Genomic DNA, 20132 nt, shown 5'->3' on the forward strand with positions numbered 1-20132 from the left:
TTTCATGGTAATAATACATGTTTTGAAATAGCTTGAAGCCTGTGACTGCAAACTGTGCTTGGAAATACAAGTAATGCTGAATGCTCTGTTAAAAGGGCAGGTGCTATCAGTCAACAGATGCTACTTGCAATACAGCAGAAATATCTGTGTGTACAAAGTAAGTTTGGTATCACCTAACAGTACTGCTTTAAAGAAAAATCAGTAACCCACTCAGACGCAGCAATCAAATTAAGACAGCTGTAGGTGTTCATTCAAATGCTCAAAATGAGGCCAACTATTCAGCAGCAAGCATAAAGTCTACCCTACTTAAATAAGATTTAAATATGTAGGTTTACCTGTCTTTCAGATGCTTAGCTTTTACTTGGGTGATCTGGCCACTGGAAAAATCAAACACTTCTTCACTCAATAGTTTAAGGATCACCATATTGTTCTGACAAAGGCTTTCACTAGTCCTGCTTGCTCCCACAATATCACTTATAAAAGTTGGCCAGTGCTTTGGCCATTCCTGTTTCAGTATCTGAAAAGTGAAGCATCCATATGTTAGATACATATATAAAGCCAAAGACTTTATAACAAAATTTAAAACTCTGAACTCAAGCTTACCTGAACAAGAATCATGTTCAGTTTCCCAATATATACTTTCTCTTTCTAGGGAAGAGAAGAAAAGAGTCAGGTTATGCATAATATTCCCCTCCCTCTTCCTCCCCTGAAAAGAATTCACTTACTTCTACACATGTTGGATCAGATGAGGTCTTGATAATTAGGCCAACAACGTATTTTTTAATACCTGCAGAAAAGTTAGGAATTTATTTTCAACTATGCCAGATATCATGCATGTAATAATAAATATTTCTGAAGTCAGATTCTCCACGTTTTTAAAAAGAAACAGCTCTAAGGAACATATTTGCCTTTCAGAGAGCATCCCTCTTGACTTGTGTGCTACATGGAAAAAAAAATCCACCTTTGTATCAATTCTGCAAGAGGATACTTCAGATGTAAAGAAAAGCCTTTACACTTAAGCTATTTCAATAAAACGAAAGGAAAACTAACTAAGGATTAGAGTCTACTTGTAGCATTTTGCACCAGATCAATGTATCAGCTTCCTAAAGGCTGCAAGAAATTTTGAGAAAGCTTGCACTGGTAGTACTGCACACCACTGTGTTAGGCTGAAGATGGAAGGATAGCACCCAGCACTGTCCAGATTCTGACATATATTGTGATAGGTACTTAAAAGTGCTGCTTTACAGCTCCCGATCAAATATATTTCTACCCATTCTGCATTTTCAGATCATACCAACTCCACAGTTGGCAGATATATTATTAATGCCTCAGCCAAATGTTTACAGTGGCAAGACTCAAAGAGTGTTCCATCTTTTTTAACTAATACTTTATTAATAGAGAGTTAACTCCAAGAAGACAGCTTTCTAAGCATGACTCCAGTTTTAATGCCAAGTTAGCTAGAATTGCACAGAAAGCCTTGATGCATCATTTTCACTATATTTAAGAGTTCAGAGATACTCCAGTTTACTTAGGCGATCCATTTTAAACACACGAATGCCAATGCAGTCTAAGTGAAATACCATGCTAGAGCTTAAGTTTTTCCTGCACAATCTTAGAAGAACGAAACTTAAAACTTTATTCATCAGTATAGTACATGGCACTTGGATTTGGACTCCTGTGCTTTTATAGCACTCAAGGATGCTATAGAAAGCAAAGTTTTAGTTCATTGTTCCAGGATTTTTTTTTTTGCTTAAATTAACAATTTGTCATCTGGGGGTATAGACTGTATTTAAATCACTCATTTTCTCATGTTTCTTTTACAAATATTTTTAAATTGGAGCTTTCGGCTCCACCACCAAAAAAACAAACAGGAAAACTCACTGTAGTACACTATACTGCCTAAAATTTCACTTTGCCACATAATCCTCAGCTCCCTCCTCACCATTAAGGTTATTACAGAAGACATGGAAAACACTGGCTTTCCAAGCAACTTCATCACAATACACATATGTAAAACCATTCTGTACAACACCACGTGACTTCAAGAAAAGACCTACACAAGGATCTGGAGTCATGAACTAGGTGGACACATTACTAATAGTTACTACATAGCAACATAGCTTTGAGACACTGATCGCTCTGAGCACATCAGGGATTAAACACTTCAACCCAGGCAAGTGTTTTCTTGTCTAAGGGAAGTTTTAGAATAGGTGTGTGTGTGTTTTGCTATTCAACTTCATGAACCCAAAATTTGGTTTCAGTCTTTTCTTCAACAAGACAGCCCACTGACTGATGCAGACAAAAGGCATACATTGACGAGTTCAGAAAAAGTTGTCATTTCATCAAGAACAACACCTTGCATTGAACACATTTCATTTTCTTGTAGCCACTATTCTAAAGTTTAAGATAATTCTGGTAAAATCTTAGAAACAAGTCAATTTTTTGCATTTCAGGCCTGAGCAACAGCATTAAGAGAAACAGTCTGGTAACTGCATTCCATGAAATCTGATAAAACTAGGTCTAAACTTTGAGCCATTAGATACATACTAGACAGGAGCTGTTCTACCAATAGTTCCAATTACAAATGAAACCATTCATCAGTATCAACTGGGATCAATCCATACTACTCCAGAAGAATGGTCATTAACAAAAAGGATCACTGTCAGTCAGTTGGTAAGAGTTATTACCAAGCACTAGCATTAGTTTGACACCATAGCCCTGGTCCTAGTGTTTTGAAGCTAAATCACATACAATTATGAATTACAGTAATGCTTCAGCAAAATGAGATATGAAAGCCCCCAAAATAGTATGGAAATAAGTTTGAAGTGCCAGAAAAAAGAAACCACCAAACCACTATGGGAAGTCTACTATTGCAACTCTTCACATTTCAAAAAGCAATTAGAAAGTGACTATTGTTCTCAGACTTCTGACTTCAAAGCTACATACTCTCCATCTCGCTGCATCAACAGCATTATGCTGTTTAGCTACAACTTGAACCTTGTGCTACCATTGGTCTGGCTTTGAGAACAACAGATGAAAACAACTGTTCTGCTCCAAAGCTTCTCCACTGGGGTGAGTGTAAAAAAATAAAAAAAAAAAAAAAAAAAAAAAGTGACCACAGCCCCAAACCTAAAAAGTTTGCTAGTTTTCACATGTCATGCCGCAGGCTTCTAAGGTCTTCCATCCAGTGAACAAAGCCACACTCTTAATCCCTTAAAAGTAGCAGCTATCCAATTCTCTAATGCTTCTTCTTTTTTTTTTTTTGGCTGAAATAGAATTTTCTACTTTTTTAAAAAAAAAAAAAAAATGATGTATTGTGGTTTCTGGTCTGCATTTAATAGCACATTTCTTTATCATTCCATAGGAAAGATAATTCTCAGTGGAATGAAGCTATTTCAGCTTGATTCTCTGACAAATAACAGTACATAGGGAAGTCTCATTTCTCAGCAGAACACGTCCAAGAAACTGTTCAAGGGTAGTAGTCCATTAGATTTGTTAAAATCAGAGTGTTTTGAGAACTTAAAGGGTAGTGTTCTTCTAAGGAGGCAAGCACAGGACATGCACGAGTCACCCAAGCACTGCCTAGAAAGTCTCCTTCAATCACAGAAGCAGCTGAGCAAGTCTTGAAGATGACAACACTGCAACTGCGACATTCCGACACTTCACTGAGCCACAAACAGAGAGAGAAACTTCCCCAAAAACCTTCCAATAAAACAATAAAGAAAACCAAAAAGCAAAACCCAAAACCCCCAACCACAATACCCAGGACACAAGCAACATTCTTCAAGTGCTGTCTGCCACTGCAACTACACTGATCACCTGACAACCTGTGACCAAAGGGAACAGATCCTGTTTTTTCATTCTAAAACTTCAAGACAGCACTGGCAGTCCTAGCACATGCTCAAGAACTTGTTCAGAGGCTGAAATAGAACAGAGTTACTGAAAAAGTTCCAAACTGTTTTGAAATGATCCTCTGCCAGCTTAGCTCCCTGAAGCAGTGCACTAAAGGGCCAGAGAAGCATCAGTACTGGCTCAAAGGCATCAGAAAGTGCACCAGTGAGGAACACAGCAGTTCAGTAAATTGGTCTAGCTCCAACCTCAAACTGGTTTAGTTATCAGAAAAGCTGGACATCATCACTGTCAGAAGGCCTTGACTAGCACCACTGTTAGCATTTTCTGGTAAGCAAAGTACAAAAAAAAAGAAGATAGAGCAAAGACATTAATTCAAGTGCTTTTGCAATGTTTCTGGATGAACATTATAGTCCTTATATGAAAATTGCTCCTCTACAGAGACAGAGCTGTGAAACCAAAGCACTTTCTGGAAGGAAAGTGTTTTCACAGGCGACTCAAGCTGTGCAATAGTTAGAGCTGGAACGGGACAGGAAATAACATCGCATTATCCAATATTACTAAATTCTTCAGTCTGAACTTCAGAAATCTGAAATATCGTACAGTTTAATCTTTGGATTGCTTTTAGAAGCAATTACATCTCATCTAGGCTGTGTAATCTGAGCCTGGAGGAGTCCCTATTGTGACTGAATACACAATGTTACCACGAATGCACACAGCCAGCAAGTACACACCTGTAGACAAAACCACTTCTTGTACTTAAAACATACAAGCACATCCTTTCATGCAGTTACAGAGCACAAGAAAAGCATTGCAAATTATTCTAGCTAGTGCTGCTGAGGCGAGTTTACACTAGCTTCCTAGAATTTACAAATTCTCCTCTTATATTAAAGAATAAGAGGCATAAATTCAGCAGGTGGATGATATAATTCAGTAAATTAACATTGTTTTGCAACCAAAATTAGAATTCCAAATCCTAAAGCTGAGTTGTCCCTTCCAGGGATGTTTGTTTGCATACACACTTCTAAACTGTTCAAGTAGTCCCAAAATGTGGTCAAAATACCATCTTACTTTAAGTCTTAAGAAACAATGCTTTCCCATAATGTCTCACAAAACATCTTTCTCCATTAATGGTGAACCTGATCAACCCATTTTCAACCAGAAAAAAAGAAAGAAAATTCTTTAAAAGGGCATGGAGCTTGTCTTAACCCTCCCCCCTAAAGTGCCATGTAGCTCCTTCCCCCTTCGTTAGAGAATCAAAAAACTTCATGAAGCAGGCCAGAAATTTCTATTAAAATATCTAATCCCTCCACAGAAAAACCTCTTCTACAGCAGCTTCCACTACATCAAAAACTTTATACTTAACTCCAACACCCTCCTGCAAGCCACTAAACTGCATATCTCTGAACACTGCTTTTTTTTCCCCTCCCCATTTCAAATCACAGAAAAGTTGTATAAGTAATTCAGGTTTCATAATGAAGAAGTGCTTATCCATTCCAACTCAAAACACTCCAAGACAAGCTCGCTCTGTTCAAGGGAACAGAATTTCATTTCACATTGCAGAATTAATGAAACATATCACTGAATTGGAAGACCAAGAAGCCTTTATTTCTAGGCAGGTTTTCACACAGAGAAAATCCTATTGAGACCATAGTACTTTAATCAAATTACATCCTTTGTAAGTATTATTAAACAATCAACTCTACAGAATATCAGTTTAAAGCAATTTAGTATCACCTCAATAAACTCGTAACTTTTACTTGTGAATGATAGTACAATACTCTGGAAATATGCCAAATTCACCACTGTATGGGATGTTCTTGAATATGCCACCTCTGTGAGGTTTGCCTGAAAGCCACATTACATGATTTGTACACATAAAAAAAGCAATACTTCTCTTAAGGACTAAATATATTATAAAGCGCAAGTCTAACCTGTTGCTATTGTCTACAACTAAACATGTCTCAAGGCTGAACATACAGGCCATGCATCTGATTTAACTGAATTTTATCAGTTCGGTGCCCCATAGTTCCACTTCTGTCTAAATAACAAATTGGTTCAAACCACTAAAGGAACCCAAAAACATTAAGAACGAGAAAAAACAGAGTAACCACAAAAGTATTTTAAAAAGGTAAATTCATTCCCTGTTTTAGAGTTATAGGAAGATATAGATGAACTCTCCAAAATGCTTACAACCCTCAACCTTCACAATCAATGACACCCAAGGAACAGAAGAACATTTTACAAGGTAAAAGTACCAGAGCCAGAAAAGCTCAAGACCCAAAGCTATTTTAAAATAAATCAAACTTAAGAATGGAGTTTCAAGTCCAAAAGCCAGATTTGAAGAAAACATATTTTCCTCCTTGTATCTGGAATTCCAGACTGGAAGCTAAAACTTCCCAACGTTCAGACAGAAGTGATAATGAAGCCCTGGATAACCTCAAAGCCCAACAAGTCATTCTGATGTACAACTTCAGGTACAGCTGGGGGGGTGGGGGTGGAAATCAAAAAAGGTTACAGGTCAAGCTCTGCAGTTAATGGCATTGTTTTAGTTCTCCAAGATATTTCAGGAAGGTTGCTTCAAAAGCCTCTTCCTTCACTGCCAGCTCAGTTCAGGTCTGCTCTTAACTTCAACTCTTAAAGACTGCTGTTACTACAAAGGGAAAACAGTCTTTTCCCATAAATGGATTGTTGCATCTTAACCATAAGTAAGATTTGACAGCTGTATTTACTGTACATATCAAATGAAACACCTTAAGTCCTATAAAGATGATACATGTTAAAAGTCACTGATTTAGTTAAAAAGAGTTAAAAGTTAAAGGATACATGTTAAAAGTAACTGATTTATAACCTGCATAAATTGCTTTGTTACTAAACATCACTTTGTTATATTGAGTTTCAGTTTCCCCGCACTCGTATTTTACTATTTACACTTTAAACAGGAAAATCCTGTCAACTAAAGGAAATCAAGGAAACCTCAATTTAACCAGTCTTTTTATCTCCCAGGTAATCAAACCATCTGAATGAGCTCTGGAGCAGTTCTTTAGTACCAGCCAAAAAACAAAAAAAACAAAAACCAACCACCACCACAGACCAGATAAAACTGCATTTGAGATGAAACACTGTTGCTCCCTCCTACACCACTGTTGCCAAGATAGATCAAATGCCACAGTATACTAAATAGGTTTGGTTCTTCTTCTATTCACATACAAGAGAAACCAGACAAGTAAAAGCCAGCTAACTCAATTCCCCTAAAACATCAGGATACCAGTCAGTTTCACAATTTTACTTTGGCTCTATGAAAAGGAAAATATTTTAAAAGATTGAACTGAAGACCCACATTTGTTGGGATGAAGGTGGTTTTCCCTCTGGAGTCTTCAGAAGTATTAAAGTCAGGGAAAATAAGAATAGAATACTTGAAGATCATTGCACAACTACAGACAGTGACTTTATATTGCATCGTAATCTATCGAGCTACCTGCAGACAGCAAAGTAACAAAAATCTAAAACACAATCTAAAAATATATCAGCTCCACAATTCATTTAAGCCACATATCCGGTATTATCTCAGCATCTCAAGAACAGATGGAGATAACATGACCCAAAGCACAAAGCAACCTCATCCTACCACCACTATTTCCCATCTTTCCTATGCATTAAGAGTGTGTCATTTTAAGATTTATAATTACTGAAATGTAGTCTGTGTTTGGCACTTGTTCAATTCCAAACTATCAATTCAGAGGTCAATACCTCTGTGACATCTCCTATTGTTCTACACCTCCCTTCACCAAGTGGGCAATAGGAAGCAGAGTAACTGCTTCAAGCTACTAACTCCTTACTTTCTTCCTGTTCTGCTCCCACAGCCAAAAACATTCAGAGAATAAACTTCCAAATGCTGAAAACAAACACTCACAGGCAGAAACGTTACAAAATATGACTAAATTAAGATACTCTAATTAAAAGCACACAGAAGACTTAACCTGAGGGTGCTCCCTTAGTTTCTCAAAAGGGCATAGTTGTGTCTGAGCCTTAGTTGAAGCTGTTCCCTAGAAACCTGCAAGTCTGTTTCCAACAGCAGAATGACTGTGAAACCTTAACACTGGCAAAAAAGAGCTATGTTTATCAGTCAACCTGTAGTTGGAAGGGATGGGAGGAAAGTAAGAACAATAACCACAAAAATGTGGAAGTCTCCCTCTACACATTTGTGTTAACCAACATTTACAATTACGTTTTTATCAATATAGTTTCGGAACCTAAGCATGGGCAGTAAAAAATTGAAGTGTCTCAGCTTTTTCAATAAAAGCTCACAGAACACTGAAATGTGGAGTAAATTTAATAAGCTCCAAACAGAAAGGTGACAACATTCAATGTCAAGAATTAAAAGCAGTTGTACTTAATGTTTTGAAGTCCACGTTACCACAACTTGACAGAAAGCTACGTGCGCAAGCACTAACCCTGTACCAGAGAGGTACCTTTTACCATAACCAACATCTGAAATTCAACAAACATTGCAGGGAAGGAGGGAGGGGAAAGAAAACCCAAAACACATCATTTATTGCAAGACTTTCAAATTCCTTGCAATGACATAAGACTGGGGTTTGCCCTACACTGCACTTCAAATGACAGCAATCTAGCTGCATATACACTTAGGTGAATTAAAGCTGACTTTATGGCATCTCACTGCCCAAAAGAATGGACGACTGTTAACAGGTAAGACTCTGCATTTACTTAGTGTTTCTATTTTAAAATAATTATGACTATTTATAATGTCAAAAAAGTTACATAAGTGTACACACATGCTACCAGATGGACCACATAGTTTCCCAGAAAAGTGACAGCACACTGGTGGGGCTGCATACACAGCCCTGCTAGGCTGAAAAGGGCCTCCTGTGCCAAGTACAGAGAACCAAAACCTCCACCTCAAAGCCAGGAGCTAACCTTAGAAGCTGTCTAGGCTTAGACCTCTTCAGGTAAGTTTGGCCTGCAAGTCAGTAAAACACTTAACCAATGATGATGTTTCCAAACTATGTCACACCTTTTACCTTCCCATGACATTTAGAGAATTTCCAGTGCTCACCACCCCACTGAGACCATCATCACAAAAGGGAAAGACATGGTTTCATTAGCCATAAAAGTACAGATGGTCTTAGTACACGACAAAAAGTTACTAGGCTAATTGTATTTGAAGCTGAAAATTACTTACATGGGGACTGACTGTCTAAAGCTCAGTTAATGCACAATGTTCAGAGAAGACAAAAATCCCTCCCTACCTTCACACTGGTTCCTTGGAAGAATCTTCCATCTTGTTTTTATCACATTTTCCAAGATTTGCAGTCCATAATACTGAAATTGGAGAAGAACAAAATGTGAGTACATTACTGTAGGACTAACTAACTTCCAGGAGTCTCATTCAATCAGACATTCACACTTAACATCTAAGACTTCAAGATTATTAAACTAATAATTTTATTAAATTATGTCTATTAACCCATTTACTGAGGTTTCATGCATTTTTATTTTCTTGTTTTATTCTTTGCTATACTAAGTCCTGCTGTTTGATCATGCTCACACCAGGAGAGGGAGGGGAGGGGGGCGGGGGGGCAGAAATAATGAAAAGCCCTCTGGCAGACAATTTTGGCTATCTGGAAAAGAGAAAATAGCAGCCAGATATGAATTTGCATCATAAATGACTGCTCATATGTTCAAGTATTAACACAACCAGGCTCCTAAAATATTTAGCAGCTTGGATGGTCTCAAGCTTCCTATCATTCCTCTAAGAGCTGGAAAAAAAACAAAAAATCTTGTCTTTGCATCACATGTCCTGACACTGGCACTTTCTAAAGAAAGTATTTCCCAAACTTCACTGGTGTGTTACTTTAGGAACAGCAAGACAACCCACAGGTTTATTTAATTTCAATACCCACCCCAATATGGCAGCTATTTCTACTATTTAAAGATGAACTTTTGTGCTCAGTCAAAAAATAATAAAAGTGTGAATAGGCTCTTGGAAATCCATTTACCTTTCAGGAATTCCTTCCTATGTTCTTACCCGAAACCATTAGGTTTGCAAAGTAATTGGTAAGGCCAGTCCCTCTGCCCATTTGTCCCTACTGCCAACTCACAGTAACAGGGAAAGAAGTGTGTGATTATGTGATTGAAAAGCTTAATTAAAGTAAAACCCCATTAGCATGAATAGACAGGAGAGAAAAAGGGACAAAAAGTTTTGCATTTACTTTATCTGCAATGGATTAGGAAGAAAAAAACATCATATCAATGCCTGAAAGGTAAACTCGAGTTTTCACAGTTAAAAGTTTGGCTGAGAATAAGAGTTCCTCTTTAAAATGGTTAGTTGTTATACAAAGTAGGATCATTAGCATTTCAACCAAAGGGATCATATAAACTTCAGTTTAATTAAAAAACCACAATGTAGACAGTCCCAAACTACACTGTATTAGTGTTATTTTTGCCGCTCTCATCTTCACATAACCTACATCTCTCTGCTTCTCTACCTGACCCAAGTTCCCACAAGCTTCATGTGTACATCCTGCATTTGCAAAACTATTCTGTCACCTTCCAAAACCTTGGGTACCAAGAAAAACTATGCATTAACAATGCGTTAACAGAAAGGTGGCGGGATATTTTTTGCTTCATGATTAGCATCGAAAGTTTATCAACTAGATTTTATTTGGTAAATTTATTTCATTACTTAACATAAAAGCTAAATGAAATCAAGGGAATATGTAAGTAAGGAAAATGTATGCAAACATTCTTAAGCAAAACGTTTCACTTGACAGGAAGTGATTTCAGCCACTGATACAGATCTATAGACATCACCTGCAACTGATCCAGGCTCACAATACAAAACGTACTAACAATGTTGGAAGCATGAACACTAGTCAGACAGTGCTAACTTTCCTGAAGTAGATCTAAACTCCAGTTGAATTTCTAGATTCTACAGGCACATGTATTAATAGCCCTTGAAGATAACAGCTATCCAAAAATGATAGTTTTGCTTCCAAACTTTTTTCCACAAGTCAACTTCTTTAGCTTTTAAGACTGGAATAGCAAGTCTAGTTTCATTTTACAACAGCACTAGATAACGAAACAAAAATTAAAATCCTGACACAAATTAAAGACAGACCTCATCTTGATAGCCTTTACCTGCCCTCACTTCGCACTTACTCTGAGTCCAAAAAAATGAGTCTAGCAATTCGCCACACCTATACCTCACTATCTGCTGAAGTATCTAATTGAGATTCACATACCTCAAACTGTGAAGATTTGGATAAAGTTTCTACTCATTCTTTTGTACATACATGAAGTCCTGCCCCCGGCTAGCATCTTGTTCATCTCTTCCTCCATACTAGTACTACTCATTTTTCCTAACCCTCACATGTGAAATGAAATGGCAGTAGTAATAAAATCACTGTATGTAATCTTCACCTACACATCCTTCTTGCTATACCATGTCTGAATGCTTTATCAGCCTGCCTGAACACTCCACAAGGGGCTTTTGGGGGTTTTTATTTTGGTTTTAAGCTCAATTTCATTTGATGGTTCTGATTTTGGATATTTCCCTGATAACCAGATACACCAAGCCCCAGAGTCACTGACAGCAATGAGTAGTTTTGCCTTTTGAACTATAACAAGAGTACTTGTTAATCAACTATTGCAACAAACCATGCGAACACATTTAAACTACATATAAAAGTCTTCCAAAATTCAGTTGCTCTTTTGCTTATTTCTAGTGGTCTAATAGCAATTCACTGTCCAGTTATGAAGATGAGGGACAGGCAACAGCAGAGACTGAAAGAAGTATGAAATGATCCCTATGGTAGAAATCTCTATGGTACCCTTATTATTACTTATTCTATGCACCGAATCCCTTTCCCTCCCACCTCCCAAGAAACAAAAACAATTGATGAACAGAATTCAGTTAAAGGGAATCAAAAGGGTAGACCTTGTGGAGGCCTGCCGTCAAAGCCTAGCTGTGTCAGTTGCACAGGAAGACACCCCTTTTCTTCCTATTACAAGCAATCAACATAATGGAACATTATGATTAATATCAGGTAGTGTTAACAGCTTTAATTAAAGAAAAAATATGATTGCATATAAGCCAAATGTCATAGTGCATAAATTTAGCACCAAATCATTTGCAATTTATGTAAATTGAAGAATTCTTTACCTGTTGCTTTCTTTCTGTTCCTCTAATCATCTCATTTTTCACAAGACAAATTTGAGTTTTTAAAAATACTGTTGATAAATCAACTTAAACATTAGTAATGTCTGTCAGTATAAAAAGCAAAGTTTACCAGGCAAGCAAACAGGCAAACACTGTTACTTAAAGGTTAGCACTTTGAGGAAGTTCTTTAAACTGTTCTCCCCTAAACTTCAGAGAGCAATGAAAAAAATTGAACCGTTTCATGAATACCGCCTGATTTCAGAAACCATCCAAACACGATTGTTTTCTGTTCGAACACAGTGTGTATCAAGCAGAAAAACATGCATGTCAGTTATTTGAGATAATAATCATCAAACTTAAGACAGTGAAAACACATTTCGATCAACTTTTCAGTTCAAACTTCAGCAGCCTTAGTTAAAGCATTTAAAATTGTAGAAAAAAACTGAATGCTGTCCCTTTTAGTCTCTACCATGATGGATGGATTTAAAACAGCAGTACAAAGCAAATGTGTTCTGTATATTAGTAAAAACTGATCTCATACTGCAAAGAGTTTGGGGTGCTTTAACTTTCATGGATTACTCAATATCTGGGCCTAACAAGGTTTGTATTTTGTCTTCAATACACCTAGGGACAAGTTCTCTCCTCAGTTACATGCACATGGCTCTCATCATGATCAAAACCAGCCAAGCACTTAGCCAAGGACAAAATGTGGCTCTAGGAGACTTTTCATTACATGGATGTATACAGACACACACATCAATCTTTCAAACTGGCATTACGCTTGTATGTGCCTTAAAAAAAAAAAACAACCCACCCTGTATTTTCAATTTAGCTCTTCCTTTTTTTTAAAAAAAAAAAGAAGAAAAACTCTTTTTCAATGTAAAAGGAGGTTTAAATATTTTCTCTGTTTACAATTCTTGTTTAAAGCCAACTTTGGGAACAAAACAATTAAAAAAATGTGGTTTGAATCAAGAAACTCTATGGCTAAAAATGAGATACCTTCCTCAAAGTTTATGAATGGAAGAAAGAGGAAAACCAAATAAATAAAAGTTAATTTGCTTACTTTGGTATTCATGTTCTGAGAGAACTCCAAAATAGTATCAACTCTTGTCCATGCATCGGGATGTTCTTTTAAGTGAGTCAAGACTTCCTGTGCCATTCTTTGCTAAAAGCAAGTTGGGTGAAAAATAGTATTAGATTATTTAAGAAAATATATACTGTCAGTGAAGACATTAATACATTAACACATCTTTAAATCACTTATCCAATAGTTAGGTAGAACTCTATCAGGAGCAACAAGTCCCTTAAGCCTCCTTCTGCCTGACAGTTTACTAACAACTAAACTCCAAAAACACACTGATGCAAGACAGTCATTTACTTACTTCCCCTCTTCCATACTGAATGGTTCATCTAGACCAGCAGTGAACATGTGAGAACAGCACACATTATAGGGAAACCATACTAGGGAATGAAGTTTTCTCCCCTTCAAGAAAATCATCTAATTAAGTTTTTTTCCAAGGGCACCCAAACATTCTAGTTCTACTGGAAGCATTCATACAAAATGCCAGCTTTAAGTACTATTGTATCATACTGGAAATTTGTTGATGTAGGAACTTGTTGATTTGATTTTGAACAACCACAGAGCAGAGCATTAGAGGTCTCCAATCCCTGCTTCTGAGGAATCCCTTGATGGATCTAACATCTTACAAAACAGTAATAAAAACTGATTGGGGGGGAGGGGAGGAAGGCAGTTGGTCATGCTAATGGGTTTGTTCTTCCTTGGGACTGACATTACCAATTACTGTACTAGATACAAAACCTCATCTGAAGCAATCACACACTGGAATAGCTAAATTAATTTTAGCTACCATATTCAAAAGCCTGGATGGCCATAAGCACATTTTTAGAGAGCCAAATTATGAAAGCTGTTTCCAAAAATGCAGTGTACTGACAAATCCTGCTGCAAATGGTATCACCTACAAGCATCAGATGCAGCCTACCACCAAGATGAACATTGTACCTCACAATAAGAGAGCTTAGCTCACTCTTTCACTGCACTGTCAAGCCAATTCAACAGAATTACAAAGCAGTTAAAGCTTTACTTCAGGATTAACTTCAACAGTTAAACTTACTACAGCTGTGCAAATTTGTCCGCTAGAACATACCTGAGTCTACAAGAACATACTCGAGCTAATCAACTGGTATAAGAAAACATTTATTTTTCAGTGAGACAGAAACCCCATCAAGACCCAAAAATCTCTATAGCATATAATGCGAGAAACAGTCAAATGGGATTTACCAAATCAAAATTGAAAGCTACAACAGTAAAGAGCAAAGATGTCTAAAATACCTGTACAATACTGGCATCCCTACCTAATATAATTGAGCATAGCGAAGCAATTCCCAGTCTGATAATGACTTTGACTAGCAAGTAAGTCTTTGTAGATTTGAGATGGAGAAGTACCACACAAATATTCCTTTTAATTCCAAAAGCAGTACAACTGTATTCTCCAGTATGACATCAGAGCTTTAAAAAAACGCAAAAAAAAAAACCCAAACCAAAAAACAGCAGCACCTTTGATGCAGTTTCGTGTAACAGGGAAAGAACAGCTGTATTACTTCCAGGTTCAAGTGGGTGTGTTTTTATACTGGTCTCATTAGCATTTGTAATACTGGTGACATATCACAAGATCAAATTTCAACACCAACAATAAAAAGATGCTCCATACCCTTCTCCCAAGCACTGACAAGTTTGCTCTCATACCCACTAACCCCTTTTCTGGGCATCAATTCCAGTCGTTTCATAAAACCAGTATAAATTAAACATCAATGCTTAATCAAGATTGAAGCATCACTGTGATGCTGCTATCAAAGAGAAAAACAGTTAGCAAATAAACCTTCTGGACACGTGAAGGTTTAACAGACCAATGGAATTAAGAGTCTGGCATCAGTCCAGGCAGGCATCTATGAGGTCTCCTTAGTCATGTGTTGCACGGGGGTGGGGTTGGGGACAGCCTTTCTTTTCAGAGAAGTATACCAAAAAAGATTAAAAAGTCTAGAACAAAGCTTCTTTCTTGCCTATTACAGATCAACAAATAAGAGATTTACAAGCAGTGATAAGAATTAGGCAGGAGGAGAGTGGTGAATCTGAAATCAAGTTCAGCATGGGCCATGTAGGCTGCACTCAAGACCTTTTTTTACTCTAACATTACCCTAATCTATTCCAGAAAAAAACACTGTTATTCTTGCAACTTTAACATTTAGTTTCTTCAACTTCTATTATTCCTGTCACCCTTTAAGACATGATTTGAGCTGTTAACCTTCAGAGAAGCATTTTTTCCTACAGGAACTTTTCAACCCCTTGGAAAAGGCAAGAGCTCACAGACTCACTGAAATACATGTCTACCTTCAGAAATGTACTAGAGGAGAAAATCACATTTTCTATCAACTAACACATATTAGTACGTGTCTTTAAAAGAAGCTTATGTTATAATTTACTGTTGCCAGTTAAGATTAATTTTGGCTTCTTATTGCATGAACTTTCTGAATACCAGAGACTATACCCAGCTGATTTAAGTGAAGCCACTTCTCACAATACCAGAACAATGGCAATTTTATCATTGTATTTAGCATGAATCCTTTACTCTCCTTGTAAACCTTCCCAACTTTTTAAACTCCATTCAAACCCAGCAGTAATAATAAGCACCATCTATTTTGCACAGCAGTACAGTAAACAAACTTATCACAAAACAAGCTCTCAGAAGTCCATACTTTTAAGCCAAAGCTACAAGCAGTTTTCTGTCATATGATCATTTGAAAAACTACAGCTAGGAACTATCTGAATTTAGGGAACTTGAAATGCAAATATTTCAAAAAACAGCAAGATATTTCAGAAAATGCAGGAATTCATATAGTAAGCCTTACAAATGTTTTTTTGTTTATTGGGGTTTTTTTGTTTGTTTTATAGAGATATATAAAACTAGTACAAGCAAGTATATTATTTGTTCTAACAGATGGAAGGAATAGAAAAGTTTCAGCTACTTTGACTCATTTGAGTTCACCTGTTGCTGTTGTGCAAGTGTATCTTAGATGCCTGGCACTGAAACTCCCAATTTGTTAAGCATGAATGATTAAAACTTGCCAGAAGAGAAACTATGCCAACACCTGGTAGCAATACCTGCTTTCAACATTTAAGTCTTATTTCCAAAGTATTTCAAGAAATAGATAAAAGCAATATAAGACTTGCTTTCAAGACTATATATGCGAACACACAAACGCACACCTTCCCACCAGTTTATATTCAGATTTCTTGGCCTGCATGAAGTCTAACAAAAAGAGCGCAAGAACCACGTATGCAGGCAAACAGAATGGGGAAAAACTAAACACAAAAGGACAAACTCTTCTCTTAAATGTGAGAGACATGCTTCTTTACAAGTACAAATACAGTAACAACACCATTAATGTTTTTCTTTTAAATACAATCCTTCACAGAGACCAACATCGAATTTCCGGCTTCGCAATCCTGTCCATGATAACAGGTAACAGGTAACTCAGACCTTCCTGAAGAACTAAGTCAGAGAGGACAAGCTCCAAACAGAACTTCCCTTACCAAACTGTACTTGCTAATACCTTTCAACAGCAGAAATGCTAGAAGTGAACACAGACTAAACTAACATTCTTCCAAGTGCCATTCGAACATTCATTACAAGACCCGCCTTTAAATCCAAGCACATGAAATACCAGTGATGCTCCAGGGTAAACTAGCAGGGTAAACTCACTAATATTACTGATTGGTCTTGAAGTGAATTAATTTTGCTCAACCTCTTTGTTGTAAGGTTAAACACAATCAATAAATGTAGGTTCCAAGTCCACATTACCTGTGCGCCTTCTCCATGGTACAAGCAGTTCACCACATTGTCCAAGAGATTGATATCCAGTTTCTGGTTAAAATCCAGCAGCTGACGAGCTGCATGGTCTGCTAACATTGTCATAATTGCTGGCATAGATTACTGAAAAATAAGTAAAAAATTGATCAATGAATAAGAGCTTACTATTAGACGTAGTTGTTAAACTTAAGTTGAAGCACTTGCATCTCATTTGAATGATATGAGCTATGTTCACAGCACTACACAAGCACTCAACACAACACTGTCAATTGTTGAGCAAGTAGCAGGACAAACTCCCTCTGAAAAATTCACACAGCAGTACCCTAACCAAATTCTCAGGGTCTTCAGCAGGTATAACATATAATCAGTTTGACTGGTCAATGGGCTATATTATCAGCAAGCTAAAACTTATCTCAAAGCAGGTAACCACCCCTACGAGTCCCTAAACACATGTAAACCAGTAAGTTTGCTAGTAGAAACACCTAGTATCATCACAACCAAAACCTGCACTAGCCATCTCAGTCAACTGTTGAGTTTCCCAGGTCAACATGCACATTTAGAAGATCAGTTCTAACAGCTTTTAAACAATTGATTCTGGAACTGAAGCATGATCTACATACACAGCAAGAAATTAGCCAGAGGGCATTTTTCAAATACCTGGGGAAAAGAAACTTACAAGTTAACTACATATAAGTAAAAAATTACCATCGAAACTATGCTGACTGTTTAAAGGCACTCTGAGAGGGTGAAGGGGAGCATTAAGTTAGCAGGTTACTCCATGTACCACCTCAGATCACTTCAAACTGAAGTGGAATTCTACTGGAAGTTTCAGGTCCCATAAAACCAGCAAAACATGCATTAACTCTTTGTCCTAGATATAGCAGCCTCAATATTATGCAAAGGAAGTCAGGTGGGGTGTGTGCGATTGTGGGCGTGCATCTAAGATGCTTACCAGCCAGAGACTGGTACAAGATAAAGGCAATCGTGAAAAGCAAGAAAATAATCCAGGAACCACAGAATTATGGATGGCAAATTATACTCTCTAACCTTTTCACAGCATCCCCACATGTTGGAAGTACCTGATCAAGTTTATTGCCCTCTTCTCACAGTCTTCTAACACTTAGTCCTTCCCTCTCCTCTACAGCAGCTCCGCTGCCATTCACCCTCCTTTTCAGGATCTTCTATGAATCTATAAATCTCATATAAAACTGCTCACTTGAGAAATAGCCAGAAATCTGGACAGCTGCAAGATCCCTCAAAAAGTTACACCAGACCTATGTGCGTAGCCAGAAAGATATGATCTGAAACTCCTCCAGAAACACCCCCTATACATCCCACCAACCTACTCCTTAGAGTAAGCTAGAAGTCAAGTCTGCTCTTAATAACTTCATGTGTAAATAAGAATTTGTTTTATGCCTTACATATTTAAGTCATAATCAAAAGTGAAGAGCCAGACAAACCTGTGCCTCAACCTAACCAATTACTGATTAATTGAAAGTCCTACAGTAGCATAAAGACAAGGAAAATATTTTGTTTAGAAATGCCTATTTGCAAGTAACGTCAAGCAATTTTGCTTACTTCTATACAGGAATATGTTAACTTCAAAACACCCGAGTATTTTAATTATATTTTGAAGTAAAAAAAAATCATTTTGTTAGTACTACTACACTAACGAATCATTTTAAGGGCTCCATCTCAACATCCAGTCAGCCTTTTTACACCATCTACTTGAAAAAGCAGAAGGAAATAAAGTAGAAAGCAGAATAAAACTCACACTCCACATCTGTCCGCTCCCCTCCCCCAACTCCTCAAGTTTTTGAAATTGCAATGTTAAGTAGGGAAGCAAGAAACAAAACAGCAGGGAAGGCTGATTTATTCTTTTAACTCAGAAGGACACTCTAAAATTTCATCTCGTGGAGGGTCAAGCAAGCAGCACTACTCGAAGGAAACTGCACCAATTAATACTCTCTTCAGCTTAGGGCGGTTAATACTTCCAGCAGACACGCATGCTTTCAGGCACGCCCCTTTTTGTTCACATCTGGCCTCCATGGCTGAAACGTGAGCCGGGAAAGCGGTGTTCAAACTACAATAAATATCGTAAATCAGTCGTTTCTCAGGTAGGGCCATTCAGTTCGGATTTAAGCCTCTTTCGGTGGTTTTTATACAGCCCTGAGAGCACAAACGAGGGGCCACGTGACCAAGAGAAGTTATTAACCACATGGAAGCAGAAAGGAAACGTTTTGAATAGGGCCCTCTGCCACTCCCAGCATTATCTTCGAAATGACCTACCTACTCACAAACTGAAATACAGAAATGGCGGCTTTGTGGTCAATACCAACTGCAATCAACTCGATTTCCTACTCCTAATAGCATACCCACATGAATCTTATAATCTTTAATTTACTGTATTCCTATACTATTTTCCCCCATCATGCCAGAACCCCGGAAAAGGTTTAAACCTCAGCTCGGAAAACCACCGCTAATCGATTCTTCAACCCTGCCAATAGATGAGGAAACAGAAATAAAAGAAGAGAAAAAGTTTAAAAAAAAAAATATCTGAACTACAACATGGCAAGAATCTGACATCTACCGAAGGTCAAAAGAACTGCATTTACAGCACTGTTTACATAGTTATCCCAACTCTCGATGACCCTGGACCTTTCAATTTAACACAATAGTTCATTTATTATCATATACCTGGTTCATATAGCGCACAACAATAAAAACATATTTTATAGTAACAAACGTTGAGTATTCACAATGAACCCTAGAGCACCTTCAACCCAGCTCCTTAAAGCTCATTGTGGACAGCGATTACAAGAAAAAAAAACAAACCAAAACCAAAAAACCCAGAAAAACAATGTAACACCCTGGGAGAGTCACTCTGCCCCAATCCTAAACGTTCAATTCCATTACCGAACGAGAGCGAATGACCGTCCTACTACCCTCTTCCAACGAATTAGTTGCATCACTTGTAAATTCCTCCAGCTGCACGTTATCAAACAGAGCACATCACAACCACCTTACGCTCAACGCACCCGCCACGACCCCCTTCCCTCTCCTCGCTCCGTCACACACGCGGGCCCGCGTCCGAGATTCAATCATCACCTGCCCGACACCTTGGGAACATTCATTTTTCGGCACGGAGATCACTCACCCCCACCCAAGCGCGGCGGCCTTCCCCCTCTCCCGCCGCTCGGCCGCGCTGCTTCCTC

The 20132-nt window shown here is 37.7% G+C and overlaps 1 protein-coding gene across 3 annotated transcripts in view; it reads right to left on the reverse strand.

Annotated features, from left to right (window-relative positions):
• Positions 1-20132, reverse strand: part of XPO1 (exportin 1) — a 38418-nt gene extending 18286 nt beyond the window's left edge. The window contains exons 1-7 of one of the 3 annotated variants that reach the window (XR_003397998.1): positions 20075-20132; positions 16909-17040; positions 13095-13196; positions 9120-9192; positions 726-787; positions 604-648; positions 336-517 (exon numbers count right to left, since the gene is read on the reverse strand). Coding sequence is in view for 2 of the 3 variants with exons in the window: in XM_026844930.1 (XP_026700731.1) it covers positions 336-517; positions 604-648; positions 726-787; positions 9120-9192; positions 13095-13196; positions 16909-17034 (590 nt within the window). In the remaining variant the exon portion in view is untranslated. Of the gene's footprint in view, positions 1-335; positions 518-603; positions 649-725; positions 788-9119; positions 9193-13094; positions 13197-16908; positions 17042-20025 lie in introns of all 3 variants that reach the window. The other 2 variants (XM_026844930.1, XM_026844929.1) reach the window with 2 other exon arrangements.

This window comes from Athene cunicularia (genome assembly GCF_003259725.1).
Source record: "Athene cunicularia isolate RWA chromosome 3 unlocalized genomic scaffold, athCun1 chr3_part1, whole genome shotgun sequence".
NCBI lineage: Eukaryota > Metazoa > Chordata > Aves > Strigiformes > Strigidae > Athene > Athene cunicularia.